The sequence below is a fragment of the Spea bombifrons genome, chromosome 5 (genome assembly GCF_027358695.1).
Source record: "Spea bombifrons isolate aSpeBom1 chromosome 5, aSpeBom1.2.pri, whole genome shotgun sequence".
Classification (NCBI taxonomy): Eukaryota; Metazoa; Chordata; class Amphibia; order Anura; family Pelobatidae; genus Spea; species Spea bombifrons.
In genome coordinates this window covers 57652556-57680211 of record NC_071091.1, presented here as the reverse complement: position 1 = coordinate 57680211, position 27656 = coordinate 57652556, and the positions used below count along the sequence as shown (strand labels likewise).

General features: G+C 35.9%; 1 protein-coding gene across 1 annotated transcript; it reads left to right on the top strand.

Annotated features, from left to right (window-relative positions):
- The first annotated feature begins 326 nt into the window (after nt 1–326).
- Nucleotides 327–27656, top strand: SLC6A3 (solute carrier family 6 member 3). The gene is made up of 15 exons (XM_053466496.1): nt 327–585; nt 7248–7596; nt 8652–8783; nt 10171–10408; nt 12550–12688; nt 13074–13208; nt 15255–15358; nt 20468–20592; nt 21668–21780; nt 21878–22006; nt 22308–22407; nt 23514–23614; nt 24959–25126; nt 25711–25782; nt 27338–27656. The coding sequence occupies exons 2-15, from the start codon at nt 7311–7313 to the stop codon at nt 27359–27361; spliced, it is 1866 nt and encodes a 621-aa protein (XP_053322471.1). The 5' UTR covers nt 327–585; nt 7248–7310; the 3' UTR covers nt 27362–27656.

Sequence of the window (27656 nt, the reverse complement as noted above, 5' to 3'; positions counted from 1 at the left end):
TCTATCTATCTATCTATCTATCTATCTATCTATCTATCTATCTATCTATCTATCTATCTTTGTGTGCATGTAAAAACCGTTGCAGCTTACTTATTACTATATGTTTCTTATAGGTCTATATGTGAAAGATATAACTGTGCCTTAGCTTCACATAAAAAACTGAAGACAGCAGCCACAGAGCAGCTTTTAGGTATATTTGTTTAGTGCAACACACTGGCTGGCCAAAGGCTGGTGGTTGAGCTGAAGAGTCATTAAAAGGATGAGGGAGGGAGATTGTTCTCTGGGACCTGCATATGGTACAAGTTCACAGACAGCAGCTGTACAGATCCTCACATCACCGAGTCTGCCTCCAGCAGCAAGAGGGACATTACCAGATCCATTACCCCTATTACCCCTAACAGGACACGAGGAGCAGACCTTGAATTAAAAAAAAAAAACTATTATTTTCCGGCTACTGCTTTTAGTTTGAAAGCCATGAACAAGAAAAGTATATTTTTGTTTTCGGATTAAAATGTTTATTTTTTATTTTTTTTTATTTTGAAATAATACTAATTTCACCTCACTTGAACTCTGATTTCTATTGAGGTAAGTTGATTTCATCTAATTATATATTTCACTTGAATGTGACAAAAATATTAACGATGACTATTTATATTATTTATGTGCGTTAAAGACAATAACATATTTTCCCAATGTACAAAGAGTTTGTTCAAGAGTTCTGAAATGAATAAGTGTATTTCTAGGATTTTAAATAATATAATGAATTAAAAAATATAATGAATTAATATAATGATGACAACTTTTTCATCACTTAAACATTACTTTTATTCGGTTCTGAAAAATATTAAATCTGAAGAACATTTTGCAGGTTAAAATTCTATAAGAATCTTTCCACATACTATGTTGGTTCATAATATATAAAATATGAAAACATTTATTTAACTGAATCAGGTTGTTTCAGTATCCATATTTCATGGGTTATTTCAGTGTACAATATTTTCACTAATTTCATCTTTTTAAAGTTTGTAAACTTAAGAGAAAATAACACCATTCAACACTTCCGTTCTCCTACAAGTTGCAGGTTATGATCTTTTCAACCTTTGATATTGAAATAGCCTTCATTAAAAATGTTAAAATACATATAGATAAAAATTTCTATATTGTTGTGATATATTTTATTGCTTTTAGTCTGGATGTTCCATAACCTTCCTGGATGTTATTGATTATTGCTTTAAGCATACACCTTCAGAGGGGATGTTAGACAAGGTGAAAGCCGTTATATGACATGGGGTCAGGATTAATGTTAGGGATTGATCGAATAACAACCTCCTGTGTTGTTGGAATATGTACACATACCACTTAGAGCTTCTTACACCCTCCTAGAAAACTAATGGCAGCTATACACTGTAGCTTCAGAGCGCCTGATTGATTATTAAAATGTCAGGCTGGCATTTCAAGTGTTTTCTTCGAACTTACAAAGTAAAAATATGTGTGTGGGGGGTTTATTAAGCGGAAACCATTTAAAATCAGAATTTCTTTTTTAGAAGTTGCAATATAATATGAAGTATTACCCAAGCCACATACAACAACTGCAATAATGTTAGGTCCTTTCGAGCGTTGTAGGACATTTTTGTCAAGCTTGCTTCTTTCAGCCCATTTGTACAGCGACTTCTAACCATTCTCCCATAGTAAAGGCATTGGGACTGAGACCATAAATGTTATGGTCTCTTGCAATCTCCAAATCATCAACCGTGATCTGGTTTTCTATATCATCCTATGCAATTTTGTTGTACTGACATTACTCATAAATTATGTATTGCATACACAGTCTATATATGTTTGTGCGTAACTAAATAAAACGTGTTCCGGAACAACATTTTTAAATTACGTGTTCCAAACATATAATTTATAAGACAATGGTTGATGGGAGGGGTGACTAAACTGGGTTTAGTAGAAGGCTACTAATATGGTAAATGGTTTGCGGGATAAAAAAAAATTATCAATAAAGACTAAAGGATTTTAATATCATAGCTTGGAGGAGAGAGACGGGGTTTGGGATGCTTAAAATACGTAAAGGATTTCAGAGGAGGAGAAATATTAGAACAAAAACTGAAATGCAGAGGTTTAGATAGTAATGTAAGGAAATTTATTTTACTGAGAGGGTGGGATATAAATGGAACAGTTTTCCACCAGAAGTGGTAGAGCCTAATACAGTGAAGGAGTTTAAACATGCATGGAATAGGCATAGGGCTGATCTGACTCTAAGACAAGACGAGGGACTGGTTAAGATCAGGATTTTGGCATCTTATTTATATATATATATATATAAAAATTTCAGCAGCATTATTTAGTGGTTGAACCTATAAGTGCCCCGCCAGTTTTGACTGTGCTTATGTGCCCCCCTCTTTATATTGTTACTAGAGTCACCACTGCTTGTCAGCATCAGTGTCAGTCTTGATTCAATCACAGTTCAGGCATGGGCTATTACACAGCACTTAAATAACCAGTTAAATGCATTCTATATTTTTGTGGTCTTCAAGAAAGATGACGTATATTTCAGCTACATATTCGATCATTTAGCCTAGTCTCACTTTGATAAGATATGCCATCAGATTTTATTGGTTCATACCAACGACAAAAATAAAAAAAGGACCTCAGTATAAGCAGCAATTGAGAGCTCCTTTAAACTATAAACTCAAGGTGGTAATAGTCTACAAACCTGCAGTAAAACTACTAAATATGCTTCTGAATGTAAGGCTGTACTACAATAGCCATAAAACCAAGTTGCTTAAGAAGCCGTTATAATACCAACCAGGTATGATAGGTAAGGACCTGTTTTCAGATGGGTGGATAAATTAACGTTGCATAGTCTTTGGCAGAGCCACCATTGGGAGATTCAGGCCTTAGGGTTGGTTATAAAAATGGATCAGTCCTTTTTGTTAAATACATAATTTCTGCTCTTCATTGGTTTGCCACTGAATGTGGATTTGAAGATTTTTTTTGGATATTAACTTTTCCGGGGGTTTTGTGTATAAAATCTGTTTTATATTTAGGGCATTTGCTTCCCCCCTCCACCCCAACACACAAACACGTACTTGCTACACTGACTCTGCACAGTAGGAGGAGAAGGTCAGAGTCAGTGCAGAAAAGAGGTGTGGGTCATGATTAGGCTTGGCTTGGTGCACCCTTCCCCATCATCATCCCCATGGTCCCTTTGTCCCATCCTTCACTGTGACATACCTCTCTTTTCCTCCCTCATGTAAATTGCAGACCCAGGTTGCACATCCAAAGACCTGGTATCCAGATCACACACATAGGACTTGTCCAGTGCCAGATTGCACACATAGAATTTACGCCAGCCCCCAGATTGCATCCATAGATCCTGCCTAGCACCTAGATTGGACATTTAGGACTTGCCATCCTTTTCCCCAAACAGCTTGTCTGTGCCATCTTTGTTTCCAAACAGCTTGTCTGTGCCTCTAAATAGCCTGTCTGTACCATCTTTGCCCCCAAACAGCATACCTGTGCCATATTTGTCCCCAACACGTTGACACACAGATTCTCATTCACACTCATTCCCGCACACACTACCCCACCTTTAAATTTGTCAGTGGCTTCTCTTTTACCTCCCAGGAAAAACAGAAATGCAGCAGGGTTACGTAACGTGACATAACATGACCCCGCTGTATTCCTGCTTTTCCTGGGCAGCAAAAGAGAAGTTGCTCACACATTGTACGAGAAACTCAGAGGTAAACTGTGGGGCCATGCAGAAGTGGTTGCCTACAACCATGGTTGTTGTGGGCTTAAGGGGCAACTGGTATAGGCCACCAGGAATGAGTAGTCCCTAAGCAGCTACTCCGTTTGTCCCCGTTAAAGACAGCCCTGTTTATGTTCTGTGGTTTATTAAACAAATAATTTTTTTGTTTATTGGCCGACTAATGAGCATCAAAAGGTTTTTAGGGGAATTATTGGGATTGAGTTGATAAGAGTTTTGAAGTACCATTAATTCATGGCATACAGTTTTTCACAAGTCAAATATGATTTGATTGGTCCATTTTGTTTCTAGTAAGGAGAGGTGTACCATTAAATAGTTTAAATTGCTAAGCAAATTAAGGACATAAACATGAGCAATCTTTTCTTAGATATTTGTATATTTTGTAAGATAATAACATGCTAAACCTTTACAGGCATGGAGCTGCTTGGATATGGTATTAGAAACATACAAAGTGACAGCAACTCAAAAATATTTATGGTATATAGTGAGGAGGATAAAATGTCTAAATTGGAGATGAGCGTAAAATAGGTTGCAAACTTTGGGACCCATATAAAACATCTTTCTTTCCTTTTTCGATGTCCCTCTTTTGTAAGAGCTCAGAATGTTGTATATGTATGAGTATATGTATGAGTATATCACAGTGTCAAAGTCACTACAATATGTTTTGAAGCAACAAAAAATGTGATAAAAAAATGTGATAAAAAATAGATAAAATTGTAAATGTATTGTTCATTTAAATGCCTTATTTGGTTCCATACATTATGTAATTATATATAGAGAACAAAGAGCACCCCTCCTATTTCCCCTTACTTTGACAGTGGGGTGTTTTTATACAATAATTGCTTGTTTATAAAATTGAGAACAGTTGTGTAAAAGTTATTGGTAAAGCCTTGAAATTAGCCACACTTCTAATCATACACTAAAACAAAAGTGTCCCCATTTGGATAGTTGGGAGCTATGTGTCTCCTTTGCACTTCCATGCCATCTTTATTTTACCACCTTCCTCTTAATTAATTTTACAAGTGGGGCTGCATAATTTATTGCAAAATGTTTCTTACAAGAGGGCCTGATTGCTTCTGCATGGCCTTAAATAGCTTCTTAAGGGAGTGGAGACAAGCACCTTCCATGGCTTGCAGATGCTCAAGGAAGTACTCTCTCCACCACTCTATTGCCCTCAGGCCACCTCCATAGAAAAAAGGCAGATATTATACTGCAGCAATATCATACCATCTCGCTCGTAATAATATTTTCAGGAAAATAGAAAGAGAGTTCTGCTTGTAGAATAAAAAAGCAACAGGCAACATTGACAGAGGAGAACGATTGATACGGAAACACAATTACAATTTCAAATATTGTTGACAAAGGTTGTAGTTTGCTTACAAAGGTAGGTTAATTTTGACATGTAGAATATTGGTGCATTTGAAATTGTCAGAAAAGATGCAATGAATGGGTTAAAAGCGTCAATGCAACATGCTTTATAATTGTTTGGATTTCTTTATAAGGATTTATTTGGGACAATTCATAGAGTAAATCTCAACTTGATGGTCATAGGCAAATAAGCAGTTTGCCTGCAAGCTTACAATCTAAAGAATGCATTAGGCACAGCACTGCGGGGTGTAACTAACCACCAGTAAACATATTGACAGTCAGTTAAAATCAAATACGATTGGACATTTCAGCAGAGAATGTTGTCGGTAAAATGTAAATATTAATCCATAAATCATCGATTTGGTACAAATTGCGAATATGTTACTATTGATTTTTATTTCATTCAGGTATCATTTTAAAGTGTATAAAAAGTTTTGCTGTAAGTAATATTTAATGTATTGTCAGTAAATATAATTTACAGTGGTTGCAATCGTGGTGTTATGGAGAAAAAGGCATTTTGTGCGGCATTCTATTCTATGGAGTTACAATTTCCAGTGATGAATTCTGTGAATAAGCAGTTTAACCCCTAAGTGACCTGTTTTTAAAATGTTGCACCTTTCGTTACAATGAACATTTCTGTGGTGTTTGTGTTTATCTGTCATTCTCTTCTTTCATGTTTACTTTACCTACACAAATTATATATTACATTTTTTAGGGTAAGAAGGGCTTTTTTGTTAGATTTTGATCATATAACATATTTTAAATAAAATATGGTGAAAAAATAACAAAAACACTTGTTCTAACATTATTTTTCAAATTATATTCTTTATTTGAAAAATGTTTTACTCATTTACAAAAGCTAATGAAAAACCCTTCTAAATAGATTCTAATATTTTTCAGTTTTTCACCAAACGTTTTTTCCCCCTTCTTTTTGCAAGTTATTGGGAAAGACGTATAAGCTGTGAATTGCTATTTTTAGGGCATAAAATGCCCCGTTACATTCTACACTTTTTGTTTTGTACTTTAGGGGCAAGAAAGGGTTTTTTTCTGTATAATTCTAGCAGGAGGGGCATTAGGTATCGAGGCATTTCAGCAACACCAGCTGAGCAATCATTGATTGCTTCTGAAGCTCTTTCCAGCAGCAGAGCATCTCCATATTTGGAAGGCATGCTGCCTTTTAATAGGCCAATGTGATTGCTCTCGAAAGCGATCACATGGTGCCCCTGCATATGTTTTGGTGTTGCTGAATGGCTCGGAATCATTGTCATTAACTGTATGTTTTTCTGTGACGTATAATTACATAACGTGTATGCCATAAAGAAAAACTGCTTATGACTCAGTATGACTTAGATATATATAAAAGAAGTAGAGGAAAGTAATTCCCCTTATTCTTAACTGTTAATGATATTTTTACATATTACCTTTGGGTTTTTTCACTAAAAGGAGTTAATTTTGGAGGAGAGTTGTGTTTCAGTTTCTTGACGCCACTCTACATTATGAAGGGCCAACGAGCTTCTCCTGCATAATATAATATAAATCAGGGAGATTTCCTAACTCTTTGACACAATAAAAAGTCAGGGTTAAAGGGACAACACAAGCCCAACTGTCAACTTGTACCACCATTAAATTCATTTATTAAAGCTACCTACATAGTGTGCTGTTTGTTTCAATCAGTTTAATTATCTAGACAAACCTACATTAAATCTGGGGTAAAGTTCTAAATTAGTGCAATCACTATATAAATCTATGACTTGTATCTGTTGACTTTATAGTTTACTATATGAGAAACCTTGATTGCCGAGGTTCTGACAGGTGCAAACTCCATGTTGTGTCTTGTGTAAGAGTGCAAGTGCATCTCAAGTGATTCATTAAGAATACGTGAGTGGTGCAAATACTATTAAATAGCACTGCAGTAAGACAGATAGCTTTACCAGCAACATGACCACCAACAGTGCAATGGTGAGATGATGGTGAGGGTAGAAGAGGCAGAAATGAAGCTAAGAACCAGATTTACTTTAATTTTACATTGATATTTATGACTATTTGTGTGTTGAAGAGTGACTATTGTTTTTGTTTTGCAGTTCGAAAACGATTTGTTTTGCAGTTCGAAAACGATATTCTTTGCGAATATAATTTCGCAGCAACTTAACGGTACCAGAAAAACCTCATGATCAAAAACAGACCACCAGTAGGACAAATGTCTTCTGTGGTTGTTCCTGCAAATGACTCAAACACAATGGGTCCTAAGGATGTGGAGCTCATTCTTGTTAAAGAGCAAAATGGAGTCCAGTTTACTAATTCAACATTGGTTAACCCACCCCAAACAAACATACAGACTGATGAGAGAGAGACATGGAGTAAGAAAATCGATTTCCTTCTTTCTGTTATTGGGTTTGCAGTGGATTTGGCAAATGTTTGGCGTTTTCCATACCTTTGTTACAAAAATGGAGGAGGTGAGTTCATGTGTCAATATTTTAAAGGTTGATGAATTAATAGTTATTTACAACGGTTGCTATTACCAACAGATAGTAAATATATTATAAGGGAGGTATACCTTGCCTCAACTATGATCTACAACCTTATGTTGCACCATGTCTACCTTCCATTATTTTTTTAGAGCTGACAGCACACTCTAAAGAGTTGAATATCTACGTTGGAGCCACATAATAATCATGCAAATTTGTGTTTTTTCGAAAAGTTAATCTGTTTTTTATTCTTATTTTTCTTAAATTAAAGCGCCTCAATCTCCCTTTGAAAAGCAAAGTCTATTTTTGAAAAACCTTCAATAAGGATGCTTAGCCATTTTCTCACAATGGCATCCAAGCCTAATAGCCTTCCGAGCCAACTGGCAGAAATGGTATCATGTTAAACTCACAAGAAGAAAATGTATTAGACTATTGTCCCTTTGCCTTAGGACATACAAAATGTATTGTATGGATATTTGGCTAATGATAGGCTTCATAGTTATTTATTATTGTTTATCGTTTTAACATTAGATTTAGAATTAAGATGTTTGCTTTATTTTTTCATATTACAATGACATTTTTTTCTATAACATTTTTATTGATTTATTTTCACACATACAGTACAGTTTTGTATTTTGGTTGTTGTCTATTGCATAAACATTTGATCCCTATAAATACAGGAATTCTCAAGCAGACTAATTTTAGGGGGCTTTCAACAGCAGTGTTCTGGTGTGAAAGACTGGTGGGTTTTCACACAGAAAAATACTTTACTGTCCCTTTAAAAATGGAAAGACCCTAAATGACAAAAAGATCCAGGGTCAGTCTTACCCCTCCCTTGATAAAACTCATTGCAGTTGTTGGATTGGAGCTAAAAGGTGTCTCAGTGTTGCCTAGTGCCTTTGGTAGCCAGCTTGATTGGCCTTATGGATGGTACAGTCTGTAAGGACAAATCATTTTTGTTAATAACTTGTTTATAAACTTGTTAAACCATGGCAGTGATTCTACTGTAGCAATGAAATATCGAATTTACTTTTGTCTTGCAGGTGCCTTTCTTGTCCCTTACTTGTTTTTCATGGTTATTGCCGGAATGCCACTGTTCTACATGGAGCTAGCTCTGGGTCAATTTAATAGAGAAGGAGCTGCTGGAGTGTGGAAAATATGTCCTATATTCAAAGGTAACCCCCCCCCAAAAAAAAGAAAGAATATATTTAGGGCTTAACAAATCCCAGGCACCATATCTAATGGGATTAGAAATAACTTTCTGGAGCTCAAAGGTTTGCACTTTCAGTTTTGCAGTTTTAGTTCTGATCATGGTTGCCATTGGGAATCAGGGCCCCCATGCTTGGCTGTAGGGGTGCATTTAAAAGGTTACTGCAAGAAGACAGGCAAATGTGCAGCAGGTCTCTGCGGAGTGAGAGGAGGACAGAGGAAGAGTAGTGTATGTATATGTGTGCATATACTGCAAGATTCAGTGTGTAAGTGTGTATATGTATAGTGCTAGAGTATGTGTACTGTAGTGTCAGCAGTCAGTGTGTGTGTAGGGATAGTGCTAGAGTTAGTGTGTGCGTGTATGCTGTAGTTTCAGTCAATGTGTATGTGCATTTGTATAGTGCTAGAATGTGTTGGTGTATGGTGTTAGTATTTATGAGCATATGATGTTGGCACCTGTCACTGTATGGTGTTAGAATGTGTAAGTGTATGTCAGTGTAAAGTGTTAGCATGAGTGTTTGTGGTAGTATCTGGTATTGGCATGTGTTGATGATAGTGTATGGTGTTATCGTGAGTGTGTGTCAGGGGTGACTCTAGGGTTAGTGGCACCTGGGAGTTGGAGAGGAGCAGTAGGAGTATATATGTAGATACACTTTATTTTGTAAGTAACATCATATTCTAGTTGGAGCATTCCGGTTCCATAATGATGCACACACCTAAAAGCATTTGTATTTATGAAGGTTTTCTTCAGCATATATCACGCATTTTTGAGTGTGCTGCAAAATCCAAATGCATAAATTCAAGTGTGAAACTTATGCGGTGAAATGTTCCCAGAAGCAGTAGTCTCACCCAAATGGATGGTTAACCCTGCACCTACATATGGCTAGCTGTGCCTTCAAACATACCCTCTTAATCAAAGGAAGTGTTATTGAACAGGCTATAATTTTAAGTGTTTCATTCTAAGTACCGTATTTTCAGAATTTTAGACATCTGACACATTTTATATAACAGTTTAAAATCGACTAGAACTCATCATTGTAGACAATGTTTGGACACAACAACATTTATGTTTTTTAACTTATTATTCCTTTTATTGATTACCACATGTAATAAAGAGCTGTTTTTATTCTGATTCAAAAATATTTAGTATTTTATTGACAAAAAATTTTAGTTAAAAAAAAGCAAAAAACACCAGTCAAAAGTGTGTATTTCATGTGTATATACGGTATATAAAAAAGACAACTAAAGTAGTAATTTTTAAGAAGAAAACCATAACTACTTCTATTCTTTTTAATAAAAAAAAAAGAATACAAGGACAAATGGCTATTATACTCTCTATTTCTTTATTTGTAGGGGTTGGATTTACAGTTATCTTGATCTCCTTATATGTTGGATTCTTTTACAATGTTATCATTGCCTGGGCTTTACATTACCTGTGGTCCTCGTTCGCATCAGAACTGCCATGGATTCACTGCAACAATTCTTGGAACAGCCCCAACTGTTCTGAGATAAAATTCAATAACTTAAATGATCAGAACCTTTCCTTCATCAGTGATCTTTACATGGTTACACCAGCCGCTGAATACTTTGAGTAAGTAATTATAAAACACTTATTTTTATTATTTCTATCTCTATTTCTATTGTTTCCATTATTATCTCAATGCAGTGGTCTTGCTTGTAGTGTTCATTGTAATTTAGCTAGTGGAAGGAAATCACAAGGCATGTTATCTGTGGTGGAATGGTATTAGATTAGTTGATTAAATGAATATTCTAAGAATCCGCGTTTCTTTAGATCCTGTAAAATTACAGTTCTCATCATTCGAAAATAGCCATAGACCATATTTGGGAATTTTATAAATTTCAGACTTTACAAATATAACATTGTAAAGAGTGTACATACTCTCTGCGCACCATATGCCGTTTAACAGACTAACAATTCCTAAAGATTTAATAGATGGTAAACCAAAAGAGATGCGGTTTTTGAGTTGAGTTCTCCCTCCCATGAAATATATTGGATCGCTTTGTCCATTCGTTAAATTGTTTGCCTCATTTTGCCTAGTTTGTTTTCTCCACCTGCATATTTGTAGAAATGGACAATCACATCAGTGTTATATCTAAATTATGGTAGTTACTTGTGACATCTGGTCTTTTATGCACAGAAAGATGTGCTTTTGTTAAGCTAATTTCCTGCTGCAACAGATGTTTCCAATGTCATTGGGTTTTGATGTGTGGTTGCCGCATGTTTACCATTATGCCTGATTTAGAGAGGTGGAGAAAAGTTCTTTTGAGGTACAGATGCTTTTTGCTGGGATCTGTTTGGCTTTGATAGCTGCTAGATATGTTAGTATTGTGGCCATATCATTTAAAACAAGCAACTAAGGATCATATAAAAGATTTTTAGGAGAGAGACCAAACAAGTGTTTTTGGAATTAAAAATGATATAACCGGTCTTGATGAAATAGAATCATTTTTAAAAGCTAAGCAATCTGTGCTATATTTTAGGTGGACAATCAATAGGTATGTAGACTAGATGTCTGGAGTATTTCAGTTTAGGGGTTTTTTTTATGTCAACTTGATGTGATATGTATAATCAAAATATGAACTTATCGAAAATGGTTCTGAGCATCCCGAGCAAATTGTTTTAAGAAACAATGAAAAAATAGACTCAAGTTAAAGTCAAGTGAAAAGTGTGAGTAACCAGCAAGTCAAATTTTACAACCTCTAGCAGAGAGCACATTTTATGATGGCTATATTATTTACTTTGATAAAGGTACTCCCACCATTAGCCCAATTCTAAAGTAGAGTAGGGTAGTAGTCTACCATAGGAATATGGAGTGAGTTAATTTTAAGTTTAGGATGAACCTGAGACCTACAGTGAGGAGTGAAGGATGTTATTCCCAAAACATTTATATATCTTTCATTTACCTTCCCTTTTTAGACCACTTCCATTATCACCATGTTATATTTTTAACGGCTAGACCAGGGTCCATCACCACTACAATTCTTATACAATGAGTAAGAAATATTATGAAAAGTCCAACACATTACAGTTCAAAATATAGTTAATTAATGAAGGAAAACAATGTTATGTCAGAATATAATGTTTACAATGAAATACGGCTGATGTTAAAACAAATGGAACACTATACATCAGTCGATAGTGTGAGCATTGTGGAATGAGACAGCTATCCCCATTTTATTGGTCTCTTTCCTTTGGAAAGCTATCCCCCATTTTATTGGTCTCTTTCCTTTGGTTTAGCAGGAAAGCGATATATAATAGAACCAGGCTAACACCTGAACACCTGGCCTGGATTTGTTTCTTTTTAAATTGTCTTCTATTATTGTCTTCTGCTTATTCTGGGCTGGTAGAAAAATGTATTTTAGACAAAATATAATAAGATGTACCTGTACTTTCCAAGCATGTCTGTAACAATGAGCAACTAGGCACAAATATGAAGTCAAGTAAAAAGGCCTTACAAATTTGATCATTCAAAATAAATACAATACTCAAATAAATCAACTGATGTGAAATTGTTCGCATAGGGATCTGCTAATTATTACAATGCTTTACTTCCAAATCTTGCTCAAATTCTGACTCTCTCAATATGCCATGAGTATTCTAATCCATTTTGATCATTTATATCCCAATGTCTATAGTTTTTAATATCCTCATTTTTCTTCTTGATATGTAAAAGGTGTTTATGATGATTATGTAAATTCTTATTTTTCTAGGCGAGGTGTTCTACATCTTCATGAAAGTGAAGGAATTCATAACCTGGGGTTGCCTCGTTGGAAGTTGACATCATGTCTTATTGTTGTGATTGTGTTCCTCTATTTCAGCTTGTGGAAAGGAGTGAAAACTTCTGGCAAGGTAAGATTAATATTAAACGTATTATTTTCATATTAACACCAATAAGTTTGTTAGGAGATGGGAAGTAAACCCTTTCTGTCTGGTTCTAGGTCAAACAATTCAAAACTAAAAAAATTAAATGATTCCACAGCCTCTGTTAAAGAACACTTTTGATTTTATATACCTTTTATATTGTATAGGTACAATTGGTATGAAAAATGTTGCATGCATTCATGTGTATTTAACAATGCCCTCTAATACATAATATTTTTAAATTGCTTTTCAGACACTGACCAAATTATTACTAACAAAACTATTTTAAATGCATGTATGTATTCCTGATGTTGTTGCAAAGGTTGTACACTTTGACATTTCATTTACACTCAGTTGTTTGCTTTTTTCATAGGTAGTGTGGATTACAGCCACTATGCCCTATTTTGTTCTAACAGCTCTCCTTCTCCGTGGCATTACTCTCCCCGGGGCAATAGATGGCATTAAAGCATACCTAAGTGTAGATTTTCTCCGGCTCTGTGAAGCATCGGTAAGCAGAAATATATATATATATATATTAATATATATTATATAGGTATTCATTAAATTATGCTTTGATTATGACTCTATTTTTACCATAATTGTAAAGAAAATACAGCTTGAAAAATATATACATTTCTACTAATGTACTATCTCAATCCTGAGACATAAAGCAGATTGTTAAAATGTCCCTATTACTCTTATTCCGTTGCAAATATTGCCAATTAGAGAAGTGCGGTTGATAATATTATCAAATATCTAGTAATTGATCTGGATTGTTGTGCATCAACTGCAAAATGTGGCACAGAAGAGGGGTTACATGAGATAAATCTTGCCAGCAGCCAGCATATCACCCAACTCTATAAACATTAGGCATGTGACTCCAAATAAGAGTTTCCAAATAATCTGTGGCTGCTTTGGCAAGTACATACATACTTGCCAGTTTAATCACATTTAACCATTGGAGCATTTATACTGAATTGAAAGAATGGTTATGTTTCTTATCTTTATCTTACCCTCTTTCTATGTTGGCTTAATGTATATGAGTAGATCACTGTAATTTTTTCTTTAGTCAGTCCTTCCAACGTGATGACCCACTGCCAGAGCTAGTTTTGGGTCACACTTGGGTTATGCTTAATGTCAACCCAAGGCAAGATAAGAATCTGACCAAGTACACCCTAGCTCACCCAGTTTTATCTAATACACAAGAATAAAAATAATTTTCCTTATTTTTAAGTATTTAGTATAGGGTAACCAAATTGCCTACTGTAATAGGTTTCACGATACAGCAAGGCAAACACATGTTTTGTTGCTTTCTTCTCTCATAATGTAAGGGGAAGAAGCCTGGGGAAACAAGTAGAAACTGTCAGTTCCCCTCTGCTGACATTACAATGCAAGCAACTGCTCTACTTATTTCCTGAAGCAAATGGCAGAAGAAATTGTTGCGGAAACACATTTTTTTCACCAGCTGCAGCATAAAATGCTACTTTCTGGTATTTTCGGATCAGGGTGTAAGTTTTCACCCAGATCTAGTTACAGGGTTAACGCTTGGATGTAACTTTGTCAGAATAAGGTAGAGGGACCAGGTGGGCCCTTTTAACTGAAAATGTGTATAGAAAATGCATATTGGAGGACTCAATTATAGACTGCTTTTATAAGCACCCCTGGTTAAATGAGCCAACTGTTGACACCCTAGAAAAATGGTAAAAAGGTTTATTGTTATTGTAAGGTTCCAATCTAAGTGTAGCCATGATCAATAAGCCAGACCACATGCTTACTAGCCAAGGTCCTGAGTATACAGTAGCCACTGGTTGCTTTAGGGTGATGATGTTTAAAATACAACCAGCAATACAAATGCAAATGGTCCCACTTAGTTAAAAAAATCAGTTTGGTCATGTATGTCTTTAAAGTGTTAAAATACATTTTTGCTGAATTACCTTGTCACCAAGAGTAATTACTGTTTTTTTTACTATCATTATATAATCATAACTAAAAAACAGACTGAGTAAACTATAAATTGGTCTCATCACTTGAGTCTGTAAAGTGTTGTTTCACTCCTCTTAACTCTCCTGCAGAGCATTGGAGTTTAATCTCTTGGACCTATAGTTGATACGATCACTTGAACAGTATTTTGTTTCCTTAAAAAATGTGTGCACTTTGAATTGACAAAACAATAATTTGATCATATTAAACACTCCTTAAGAGATTTTGATGGACCAAGAAATTGCGTTTAATAAAACCAACACAGTCACTGATACCATTTTTTAATTTACAATGAATTTGAGCCAATATTTTATTTTCCATAAGAAAGAGTAGAAGAGGGGTCTAATTTGCCTCTCAGAGAGCTCACGACTTGACAACTCAAAGCAATAATCTGACAAATTGGAATTGGGCACATGCATAAAGCAGTAATTTGTGAAATTACCTTGTATTCAACAGTATCTTTCATCTTTATGCTGAATGAGTTTCCTGCAATTATCTGTAATAACAGCTCTCTCTTTCTATCTCACCCCACCCCATTATTCTTTGTCTGCTTGGTTCTTGGTCCCGTTTAAAGGTCTGGATTGATGCTGCCACTCAGATCTGCTTTTCACTTGGTGTCGGGTTTGGTGTGCTAATTGCATTTTCTAGTTACAATAAGTTTTCAAACAACTGCTATAGGTAAGTAATTAAAAAAGATTTAGGGTTTGTATAATAAAGTATGTTTATTTTATTGTCAGTATGTTTAGATGTTCTAATGTTTGCCCTACAAATCTATATAACACATATATAGTCAACAACAGCATAAAAAATATTTGAAAGGTTTAGTAATGTTTTACCATACACTTCAGCCATATATCATGCTGTTTAATGCAAACTCTACCAACATCTCAGCTTCCTCCAGATAGCAGATAGGGATCTTCCTGGGAGAGTGATATAAAACTGAATTGGTTGTGGTACACATGGGCCCAGGGCCACCCTGTTTGATCTGTTGTAAAAACAACACTGCTTCTTAGGATTTCAGGGATTTGAAATTAGAGGAAAGTGAGCTGTCAATATCTATTTGAGATGTCCTAATGAGAAAAAGACGACAGCAGCCAAGAGGGGGGATTAAAGTGGTTTAAGTAGCCACATCAGAAGCATAAAGCCTAAAACCTTCATCAGAAACTTACATTACTGACACCAGTATGCAGACTCCCATTTCATAACTGCAATATAACTTTTTGGAGAAAATCCATTGGCAGCAGAGAAGGACATCTCATAAACATCACAAAGCACCGAAACAGCTAAATTACTACTTTACATATCCATACTTTACATCACTGGTTCTCAACCCGTGTATCCTCAGGACCCACATTTGTCTTTGGTCATTAAGTCGCGACCCAAAAATAACCTCAGAAAAGATGAGGGAGTGGAAAGGCTGTCCGCGGGCTGCAGCAGGAAGAGGGGAGGAGCAATCAGAGAAAAACTTTATTCAGCTCCCACTAGGAACAGACAGCGACCGCAAACCAATCAAGCAACTTGCTTTGTGGTCGGGGAGTAATACTAAAGTACATGGCAGACCGTAGGCTGCCTGATGGCCCTGATTGTTGTGGCCGCTGTCCTGACAGCCTGCTGCTCACGGATTGATGCTAGAAGGCAGCCCCAGGAAAGTGAAATTTTCCCGGTATGCCTCCAGTCCGGCCCTGACCCTCCGCAAGCCACTGAAGACAGGGTCGTGACCCACTTTTGGGTTGCGACCCATGAGTTGAGAACCACTGCTTTACATAGTATTTTATATAGCGTGTTTATTGCTAAACATTATCCCATTCGGTTAATACAATTCTTATACTGTATATATTATTCCACCTCTACTAAAATGTACTGTATGTTGCGTGTACTGGATTTGGGTAAAGGATAACAAAATAACTAGCAATATATGACATACACTGTATGGGACTTTCAATGTATGTAAGTAACTGGTTTGCACATCTTCAAATGTCTAATAATTCACAAGACGAAGGGATTCAGACACCAGCCTCCCAGCTGATGTGCTTTAGGTCCCAGCTGGCATGTTATGGTCAAGTAGATTAATAATTGTACATCAAGAGGGTTTTTTTTTTTTTTTTGCTTGCTTTAGAGCCTTCTCATGGTATCAGGAATAAAGGTCAACACTGTTATACTTACATACAAGGGTATTAGCGCATTTTTTTCATCTCAGCATACAATAATGGAAGAAATGGTAATGCTATATACAGCTAGTTTATAGCTAGTGCTCAGAATATTGTATACAGCAAAGCAGCAATTTTAACAAGTTTTCCGATAAGTCCCTGTAATTTTAGTTGTGGATTACACATGCATACTATATAGTATTTATTGCAGTCTTTTCTTCATTTGTCTATTTAACATTAATGCATACATTTCTATCAAATACATTTCGAATTAGGTCATACCGTTAATATTTCAAGTCTAATGGGACTGAAACATTGAGGATTTTTTGAGTAACCTAATTTATTAAAAGTTGTCATTTTGAACAAGGTATGCCCTTTTTTCTTTTCTTATACATGATTTGTGGAGGGAGGAAGCACACAGGCATCAACGGTTATAGAAGACGTGTGCTCAGTTCCCTTCAGATTATATATATATACCGTATTGGCTCGGATATAGGCCGCCCCCGTATATAGGCCGCACCCTAAAAGTTTGGTGCTTTTTTAAAGAAAAAGTTTTTTTTCTTTAAAAAAGCACTAAAAAAAACATGCTGCCACTCTGTCCCCCCCCGAGATATGCTGCCACTGTCCTCCCTCCCCGAGATACGCTGCCACTGTCCTCCCTCCCCGAGATACGCTGCCGCTGTCCTCCCTCCCCGAGATCCGCAGCCGCTGTCCTCCCTCCCCGAGATCCGCTGCCGCTGTCCTCCCTCCCCGAGATCCGCTGCCGCTGTCCTCCCTCCCCGAGATCCGCTGCCGCTGTCCTCCTCTGCCCCCCCCCCTCCTCGACTTACCGGAGCAGACTCCCGGCTGTCTTGCGGGGCCGGCGAGGGACATCTACGCAATACGCGTATGCAACTTCCGGTACCGGAAGTTGCATGCGCGTATTGCGTAAATGTCTCCCGCCGGCCCCGCAAGACACCCGGGAGTCTGCTCCGGTAAGTCGAGGAGGGGGGGGCAGAGGTAAAACGCTTAGATAACCTCCCGTGCCGGCACCCCCCCCGTGGGAAGTGCTGGCAGGGGAGGCTGTCTGAGCGTATCGGGGAGAAGGATGCAGGTCCCCTGCACCGCTGCGGGGGATCTGTATCTTAACCCCGCTGCCTGCCCGGCGCCCGGGACTGCATGTCCCGGGCGTCGGGCGCTAGAGCCCGAATATAGGCCGCACCCCCACTTTAAAAACTTAAAGTGGGGGAAAAAAGTGCGGCCTATATTCGAGCCAATACGGTATATATATTGTGACAGAAAGGCCGGTACAGTAGTGGATGGGCGGTATATACGCCCTACTTTGGCTAATTTTGTGTGTCCTTATGTGTAAAATTAAAGCCCCAGGGAAAGAGAAGCACAATAAAAAACTACAATATGGGAAGTGACTTGTAAATTGTGTAATGGGTCCCTGGGGTGGAGTATCCAGAAGAGCAGCGTGGGCTGGTGCTCCAACAGTTTTTAAAATCCAGACCAGGATTTACAGGTGACCAAGTATAGCTCACCTGGTCTAATCAGGAGGGTTTAAAAAGCCCAGCTTGGTTCAATTCACTCTCTTCTTATTGCCAGCCAGGAGAGCTGCTGGATTTATTTTGTTTGTTTGGCGTGTTTTGATTTGAAGAAAATATTTAAATTCTATCTGGATCTGGAATTGGCTTTTTACCCTAGAAGACAAGTGACTTTGGAAGATCTCTGACTAACTCCTTGTGTTTCAAAGGACGTTCAGTTACAATATATATATATATATATATATAAAGTCCAAAAATAGTTACCAGCACTCCAGGGACTTTCCAAATAACCACACAAACAACTTCGGTTTTCAAGTCAACGTTTCAGTCTTGTTTATTACAGACTTTCATCAGGACTTTTATATTATTTACTGCTACAGCTATTTGGCACCGGGCAGAAACTTGGCATTTGGAGTGCAATTGTTAATTTTGGACTTTATATATATATATATATATATATATATATATATATATATATATATATATATATATATATATATATATATATATATATATATATATATATATAAAGTCGTTTGAATTTTTTCTAATATATATCTATAAATCAGAAGAAATACTGACTTGCCAACTGACTTCCCACTTGGCTCCACATTTATGCATAACATTAACAATACCCACAACAGGTGAGGAGGGTGCTGCTCAAACGAGCTTACAGTCTAGAGGGATTTAGGGTGTATTTACACAATAGGTAAAAGTGCCGTTGTTGGGGATAGACCAGCCACACTAGTAAAAGTATTGCAGGAGAGGGACTAGGAAAGGTGAGCTAAAGGAATACGGCAGGGCGTTAATGTGGAATGTTGTAAGCGTCCTTAAAGAAGTGGGTCATGAGAGATTTTTGGAAGGAATAAAGGCACGGAGAAAGACTGAGGATAGGGGCAGCCCTTGAGAAATCTTGTAAGCGTGCATGAGAGCTAGACATCAAACGAGAGGATAGAAGGAGATCATTGGATGAGCGGAGAGACCGGTGTGGAGTGTATTTAGAGATGAGTGATGAGATGTAGGTAGGGGAACCGCTGTGGAGAGCTTTGAAAGTAAGAGTAAGGATTTTGAAATGAATCCTGAAGCACACAGGCAGCCAGTGAAGAGACTGACAGAGTGGAGAGGTGTTAGTGAAGCGATGGGAGAGGAAAATAAGTCTGACAGCAGCATTCATGGTAGATTGTAAAGGGGTGAGACGGTTAAGAGGGAGACCAGCAAAGGCAGAGTTACAATAATCAAGGCGGGAGATAATAAGGGCATTGACGAGACCCTTAGTGGCATGCTGTGTGGGGGGTGAACGAAAGGTTGGAGTCATGGGTGACATCAAGACAGCAGGCATGAGGAGACTAGGAGATGATAGCACCGTTAACATTGAGGGAAATTGATGAGGGAATCTTAGCGTTGGAGGGAGGGAAAACGAGAAGTTTAATTTTGGAGAGATTGAGTTTTAGGAAATGTGCAGACATCCAGGTAGAGACGGAGGTGAGACAGTTAGTTACACAATCTAAGATGCGATTAGTTTGCCAAGTGTAGAGAGAGAGAACGGAAGGGGTCCTAGAACTGAGCCTTGGGGTACCCAACTGAGAGGGGGAGGGGAGGGTAGGTGTTACCCGAGATAGAGACGCTGAAGGTACGATCAGAGAGGTAGGAAGTGAACCAGGAGAGAGCAGTGTCACTGAGACCAAGAGCATGAAGAATTTGAAGGAGAAGAGGGTGAGTTAAGACTTCACAGAAGTGGCATATTCAGATCCAGAATATGATAAATACCAGGAGAGAAAGACCCCTCAATACAGCTTGCAGGAAGGTCTTAACTTTCTCTGTTACACCTCGGAGTGTCACATCACATAATTAACTAAACTATTACAATATTGTCCTAAACATAAAAACCCATGTAAACTCATATATTTCATATAATTAGAAGTTCATCAGACCAACCATATATTTTTGTGTTTCTTTTTGTTTGTTTTATTTGTAAGTACATCTACTTGATAATATAGTATAAAATGGACACCCAGCAGAATAATCATGCCACATCACATCAGCTCAACTAATATAGTAAAAAGAGGGTTAAATATTTTTTTGTAGTTTCATATGCTGCATTTTTTTCTTTACAGAGATGCAATCATCACCACTTCCGTAAATTCACTGACAAGCTTTTTCTCTGGATTTGTTATTTTCTCCTTCCTTGGATACATGGCACAAAAGCATAATGTTCCTATTGGAGATGTAGCAAAGGATGGTAAGTGATAATTGACCCACTATTGAAGATATTTGGTTTAATTAGTGTTATTGGTTTTACTAAGATAATAAATCAATTTCCTGAACCAATTCCCCTCTCTTCTACTAACTACTTTAAGTAAATGGGGAGAAGTAACATAACAAAAGACAGAGAATTGTTAGGATTATTAATGCAAACCCAGAGGACAGGATGCTAAGATCGTTGCTTTTACAATACCCACATATGATTGGTTTCAAATACATACATATTGCTCATTTAGTTTTTTTAAAGACCATTATACCACGATATAGATTAATTGCAGAATGCAATATTTTACCTTTGCTTTGCTCTTCTGCATTATGATTCTCATGTTCAGCTCCTAATTAGAATACACAACTTGCTTATTTTCTTCATATTTGTTTGAAGAACTGGTTTTATAGATCATATGTGCAGAAATAATGCATACCAAAAGTAAGAGGGCTCTGTTAGTTACTGCTAGGTGAATGGAGGTTGTAGTTATAACATTCAATAAATAAGGGGCTCATATTTTTATACCAATGTTTTATTACATGAAGATATATGATAACTGTGCTAGTATCATTAACATAAAACCCTAAAGTTGTGTCAATAAATAAAACTTAATATAGTCATTGATTCATATCTTTTATAACTTGTCAACCCATGGATGGACCCGGGTGGTCCCCGACAATAACACCAACATCCGGCTAGATGACCTATATGTTTATCTCAATTGTAAGCTCATTAGACCAGGGCCCTCCTTACCTCTTGTTTCTGTAAGTCAAATTGTTATAGTTACACACTACTTGTTATATCCGCTTTACCCATTGTGCAGAATATCATGGCGCTATATAAAACAATTAAATAATATTCACAGTCTGATATTCACAGTAAGTTCATGTTCAATAATTCATTGTAGGCATCATCTAATATAGAGTTCAATGATGTAGCATGTCATGGGTGCAAAACATTAATGTCCTAGCTAAATAAAGTTGACCAAACCCCTATTTGTACATCAATTTAATGAACTTACTTTTGACTGAACTATTTATATGTGAGGACCTTTCTTTCTTTGTAGGACCGGGGCTGATATTTATCATATATCCAGAAGCTATTGCTACGTTACCTCTGTCATCCGTTTGGGCTGTTATTTTCTTCATTATGCTCCTTACACTTGGAATCGACAGTGCTGTAAGTGGAATTGTAGTGTTTAAGTACTGCTATTAACTTAGGTACATATGGCCATATGTAGCAATTTGGACTAAGGTTTTTCCTTTTTTATTTGTAGATGGGAGGAATGGAATCTGTCATCACTGGGCTCATTGATGAATTTAAGTTTCTACACAAGCATCGGGAACTATTTACCCTTTTTATCGTTCTTTGCACGTTCTTTATATCCCTCTCCTGTGTTACCAATGTATGTTGATTTGAGAACTTCTTAATGCTTTGTAATAAGTTACTTAACACATGTATTACAATACAATATTTTGTATCACCTTGGAGATTGGTGTCAGTGAACCCTAGATGTCAAGAATGATCAGGCCATTTTCTTTTTCTAACTTCCACTAGATGCTAAGTAGATTTTCTCTATCTATCTATCTATCTATCTATCTATCTATCCATCCATCTACTAATATATATATCTATATATAATTATATATTACAAATTCAATTTTACTGAAATATCCATACCTTCCTTCTTCCTCAATTTTTGTTAGGGTGGAATGTATGTTTTTACGCTTTTGGACCACTTTGCTGCTGGTACATCTATTCTTTTTGGAGTACTTATTGAAGCAATAGGGATTGCATGGTTTTATGGTAAGAATCATTTTGATCACATTATATTATGTTTTAATGTCTTGGAGTATATTAGAGAACAACTACATGTAATGAAATATGTAATTGTTAGGTATAGGAAGGGTTTCTTTTTCTTCCATGACACAGAGAGACATGGAAAGGTATATGTTGAAAATGAATGTGAGTGTTCAAACACACATGGATGGCAATGCATTGAAATAACAATTTCCCGAATTCTTGATTATTCTGTGGTATCCAAATAAGAGAAACGGTGCTGACAAAGCGGGATGCCAACTGCACACTGAAGTTGAGAGAAGCTTTTAGCCAATGAACAAAGCACAAATCACATTATCGGTCACAAAACATTATCCGTGTGCCCGGATAGGACAAAATTATACATTACGGTAATTACCAGCCTTTGTCTGGAGAAAGCTCAAGAATACCTACCAACAAGTTAGCAGCAAACTAACTCACAGTATACTGACATACCTATCAGATTGTGTGAGTGCCTTTCCTCATTGGTTTCTGTGAAATCTGTCACTCTGGAGAGTGCAGTGTATAATCCATAATGAAACCTTTCATGAAATATACATTTATTAGAAAACCACATACAAGACACAAAGCCCGACACAAAGCCCGAGTCAAGATGTCTGTTTATATTACAGATATGAATTGATATGAAAAACTTGAATAATGTATTGAGATAACAGTATCCAACAAATGAATCAGTGGCCCTTGCATACAAATGTCTCCACTAAGTACCCGCTTTAACAAAGATATGAAATGCTTAATGGCAATATTTACATTTTCATCTACTCGTAAATAATTTTTATTATATTTAAAATAACGCATGTCTGTACCATAAAGTACTGCTTAACATTTTTGGAAAATTTAAAAGTACACTTGCTAAAATGTTAGCATATTTACAACGTATAATACTGATAAAACAGGATATGACATTTGTTTTCATTGATAAATACATACAAAACGTAAATGATTATTATTTGCCTAAAAAAAAGGTAAGCATTGATTTGTATAAATATCAAATGAAAAATTGTCACAAGTTTTTGTTTTTAACATCCATTTCATGTTAGTATTTCTGCATAAATGAGGTAATTGTCTTTCAGGTGTTGGCCGGTTTAGTGATGACATTGAAGAAATGATTGGTAAAAGACCAGGCCTGTATTGGAGACTTTGCTGGAAGTTTGTTAGCCCTTGTTTTCTTCTGGTAAGAACAAAAATCCATGCAAGCCGTTTCAAACCTTGTTAATAATGAGAAAAAAAAGTGTTTTTTTTCCCATTGTTGATTCACAATTAATATTAAGTTTATTATAAATACTAAACTGCAGATTTAAGTGACAAAATTAAATATAATGTATTAAACATAAATTTGAAAGTGAAAGACATTAGCATTCCTTTTCCAAAATGCTAATTCAGTGAAGATATACAAATAAAATATGTTCTTGATTTAATTAACTTAAAATGTTTGTTAATATAATGTTTGTGTTGTGGTGACTTTTGAGGCAGGCATAACTTTCTATTTACCACTTCTATTCGGATGTAATCTTTTTTTCTTTGTAGGACTACATGTGACTTTCCATGTGGTGTGTACCCTAATTCTAATTCCTTGTTAGCAGACACTGGCCATGATTAGCGAAAAAGTGCTGCAATAGCAAAATTGTCATTCAGCATCATGTTGCTTTTTTTTTTTTTGAGAGATCATGCTTCGGCTACAGCAGCACTTTTTTCAAAGATGGGGTTCATCTGATAGGAGGTGAAGGTGACTTTTTTGATTGCCTGTAGTAGTGGTGCTAGCAGTAGTAGCCACCTAGACCAGGGGTAGGCAATCTGCGGCTCTCCTGATGTTATGGACTACATCTCCCATAATGCTTTTACAGTCATAAGGGAAATGTAGTTCACAACATGTGGAGAGCCGAAGATTGCCTACCCCTGACCTAGCCCAACGAGCTCACAAGTGGCATATCTACGGATACTTAACCATTGAACTTAAGATATTATGTTGTTAAATATATTGAACCTAAGATATTATGTTGTTAAATATATATATATATCTTATTTGTGTTAGCCTCCACTAGTAGATACACTGAAAATATTATTTATCGAAAAATAAAGCATTATTATTATTTTTTATACTTTATTACCTATAATTACAAATTAATATAATTATTAATTGAACATTCCTGGGTTTTTTTCAGTTTAATTTTGTCGAAGCCACAAGTGACAGTGTACTAGACTATGAACTAGTTATAGTTCTTAGTCATCCTGTTAAACTCAGGTTCTTTGTAAATTAATTCTCAAAATCATTTGACAAAAAAACTAATTTTGAGGCACTTTGTATTTTTTTTAATCCAGATTTTGCACATGGTTCCACAGTTAAAATGAGAACAATTCACTTTAGCAAAAGGCAACTTTAATACAAAGATGAAAATTGTGATCATTGTGAACACAAATGTAATAATGATTACTATTTGTAACCTTTGGATTGACTAATACTATTTATTTGTAGGTTTTTGTATTTCAACTTTAAAAAATGTTTTACTTTTTGTTTCAGTTTGTTGTTGTGGTCAGTATTATAACATACAGATCTCCAAAATATGGCAACTATACGTTTCCAGAGTGGGCAAATGTTATTGGCTGGTTAGTTGCCATCTCTTCAATGGCTATGGTGCCTATTTATGCCATTTATAAATTCTCTACCCTTCATGGAACCATTCGAGAGGTGTGTAAGACTTTGCCTTAAATGTACATACATTTCATGTCATATAAAAATGTAATTTCCACTATAATTTAGATCAACCGATCATTTGTGTTGATAAATACGCTCCTTGGTTTCAATGCATTATAAATTGCCATCTCAGATGAGGTTTTCCAGCAAAAAAATTCAGCTGTCCCTATATAATATGTAGGTTTTGCTGGAGATTTAGCAATGCATTACGCAGGACCAGATCAGTGTTTCTTACAGTAGAAAGTTACCAGGGTTCTCTATAGTTTATAGTGAATGCTCTAGCAAACTCCCTTTATTGAATACACCACTTTGTAAATATAACCTTTACCACTGTTGTTTTTTTAAGGTTAAAAAAATAATTAACAGTGATTCAAGTATAGGTAACAACCTCTAAGTATAGTTTTCAATAGCAGATTTTATTTTAATTGGAAATATATTTATATATATATATGTAAATATATTTCCAATTAAAATACAATCTACTGCAATTTATAAATATAGCAGCAATGTAGCATGTTTTTATACAAAGTTATATGGATTTTATTATTTGCTAAACTCTTTTCATTTACTTATTCTAGAAAATCGCTTATGCTATAACACCTGAAAAAGATTATGAATTAATAAAAAATGGAGAAGTCCGTCAATTTACAGTAAGTGCATTATAAACATTATATCAGTATACGCTGCAGGTAGACTGACGCACTGGCAGCCTCTGCTGCCCACATGAAGGTCAGCTCTGATGTTCAGAGCATTCAATGTTTGCTAAAGCAAAGCAAGAGATCTGGGTACACATAATAAATAATTTGTAAAAGTAATAAACTGGGAGAACAGGGACACCTTTCAGACAGAAGCTTAGTGAGAGGTCTAGTACTTTTTATTTTCTTTCCCTTTTCCTACAGTATGCATTATGTTTGTTATTTATGTAATAGGTTTTATAATATTATAGCAATATTATAACATGAAACCATGCGCTTTAACCCTTGTACTGGGGGCTGGGACAGATCTATCTTTGGGGGAGACTGGAACAATTTTCATACTTTTGTTATATTTATTTGACAACAATACAAACAGTTTACACTTTTCCTAGAGAAACCTATGTATTTGTTCATTCAGGACAAGATACCCTACTATTAGATACTTAGATTACGCAAACCATGCATCCAATGTTCTAGAGGTATAAATATGCAAAAATACAAATGTATTTTTTTCTTTCCACCATTTTTTATTACTTTCCCATACATTGCAGAACAAATAATGAATGTAAATAACTACAGCACCATTTTGTTGCACTCCTGGTGCATCCTTTTTCACAGGCTGCAACATGTTTGAATGAGAATGATAGGAAATGCAGTTCACAAACGGTCAATAAATATTCATAAAACTTAAGTAGTCTTTTTTTTACCACAGATCAGCTGCCTGTGTGTGTGTTTTATGTATATTATATAGCAAATAACATTTGTTTAAAACTGGCCTTAGGTCCTGCTGAAAGAAAGAAAAAATCCATACCAAGTTTCACCCTTTCCTTTCTCACAAATACAATTAAAATGTTTTCCATTTTCCAATGCCTTACTGAAGGTAGGCAGCAATGGAATTATGTGCATGTTTTTCATTCAAGTTATTTAAGAGAATCCAAGCATCTGTTATGAAATAAAGGGGGAAAAAAAGACATTTTTACTTTAGTCTGTCATTGCTGTGATATTCTTCTTCATGTCTATAATGACCCAAATGAACCGTGTTAATAATGGGTTTAGCTGTATAATTAAGGAAATATTCTACTGCCGGGCACACATCTCATCAGGACACTCACCATGTTATTGCCTTCACTTTAATGCCATGTTTATTAGCTTAAATCATTTTGTACATGTAAAGATACATTATATACAATATCTCCCAGAGTCGACAACCGCGTATATTTCCTTTTGTATATTGTGTAATTAGTAATGACAAATGTATTGGAAAGACCCAAGCTGATTTTCACATTCATGTTTTTCTTCATTTGTTGTTAATGATACATGATTCATGACTCCACAAGAAATTATTAATGTACACGTAGTAATACTAGTCCTTCTAATAACTTCATTTGTTTATGTTAGAAGATTTCTTTTTTTCCTGAAAGCTCCTATTGTGTTGTATTTGATAAGGCAAAGTCAGTTGGCAATGAATATTTAGTGTTCTCACATCATTATCTCTCCATTTTTCCTCCAGCTACATCACTGGTTAACCGTCTAAAAGGCAGAAAATGCAACACTGGCATGGTAATAGAAGATAAAGACGAGATGAAAAAAATTAGAAGAGATTTAAAACAATGAAAAATCTTATTACTGACTGATGGCATTGATCTGTATGTGCCAGAATAGGTTTACACAATGTGTCTGGAAAAGGATATACTTATTGTGTCCATGGTGTTTTGGTGAATGTATTTAATTACTTTACTTTGGTGCAATACAACAGTTTCCTGATCTAAGTGCCCAATCCATAAGTAGATAAAAATTAAGACTACTATAGTGTACAATTTAAAAAAAAA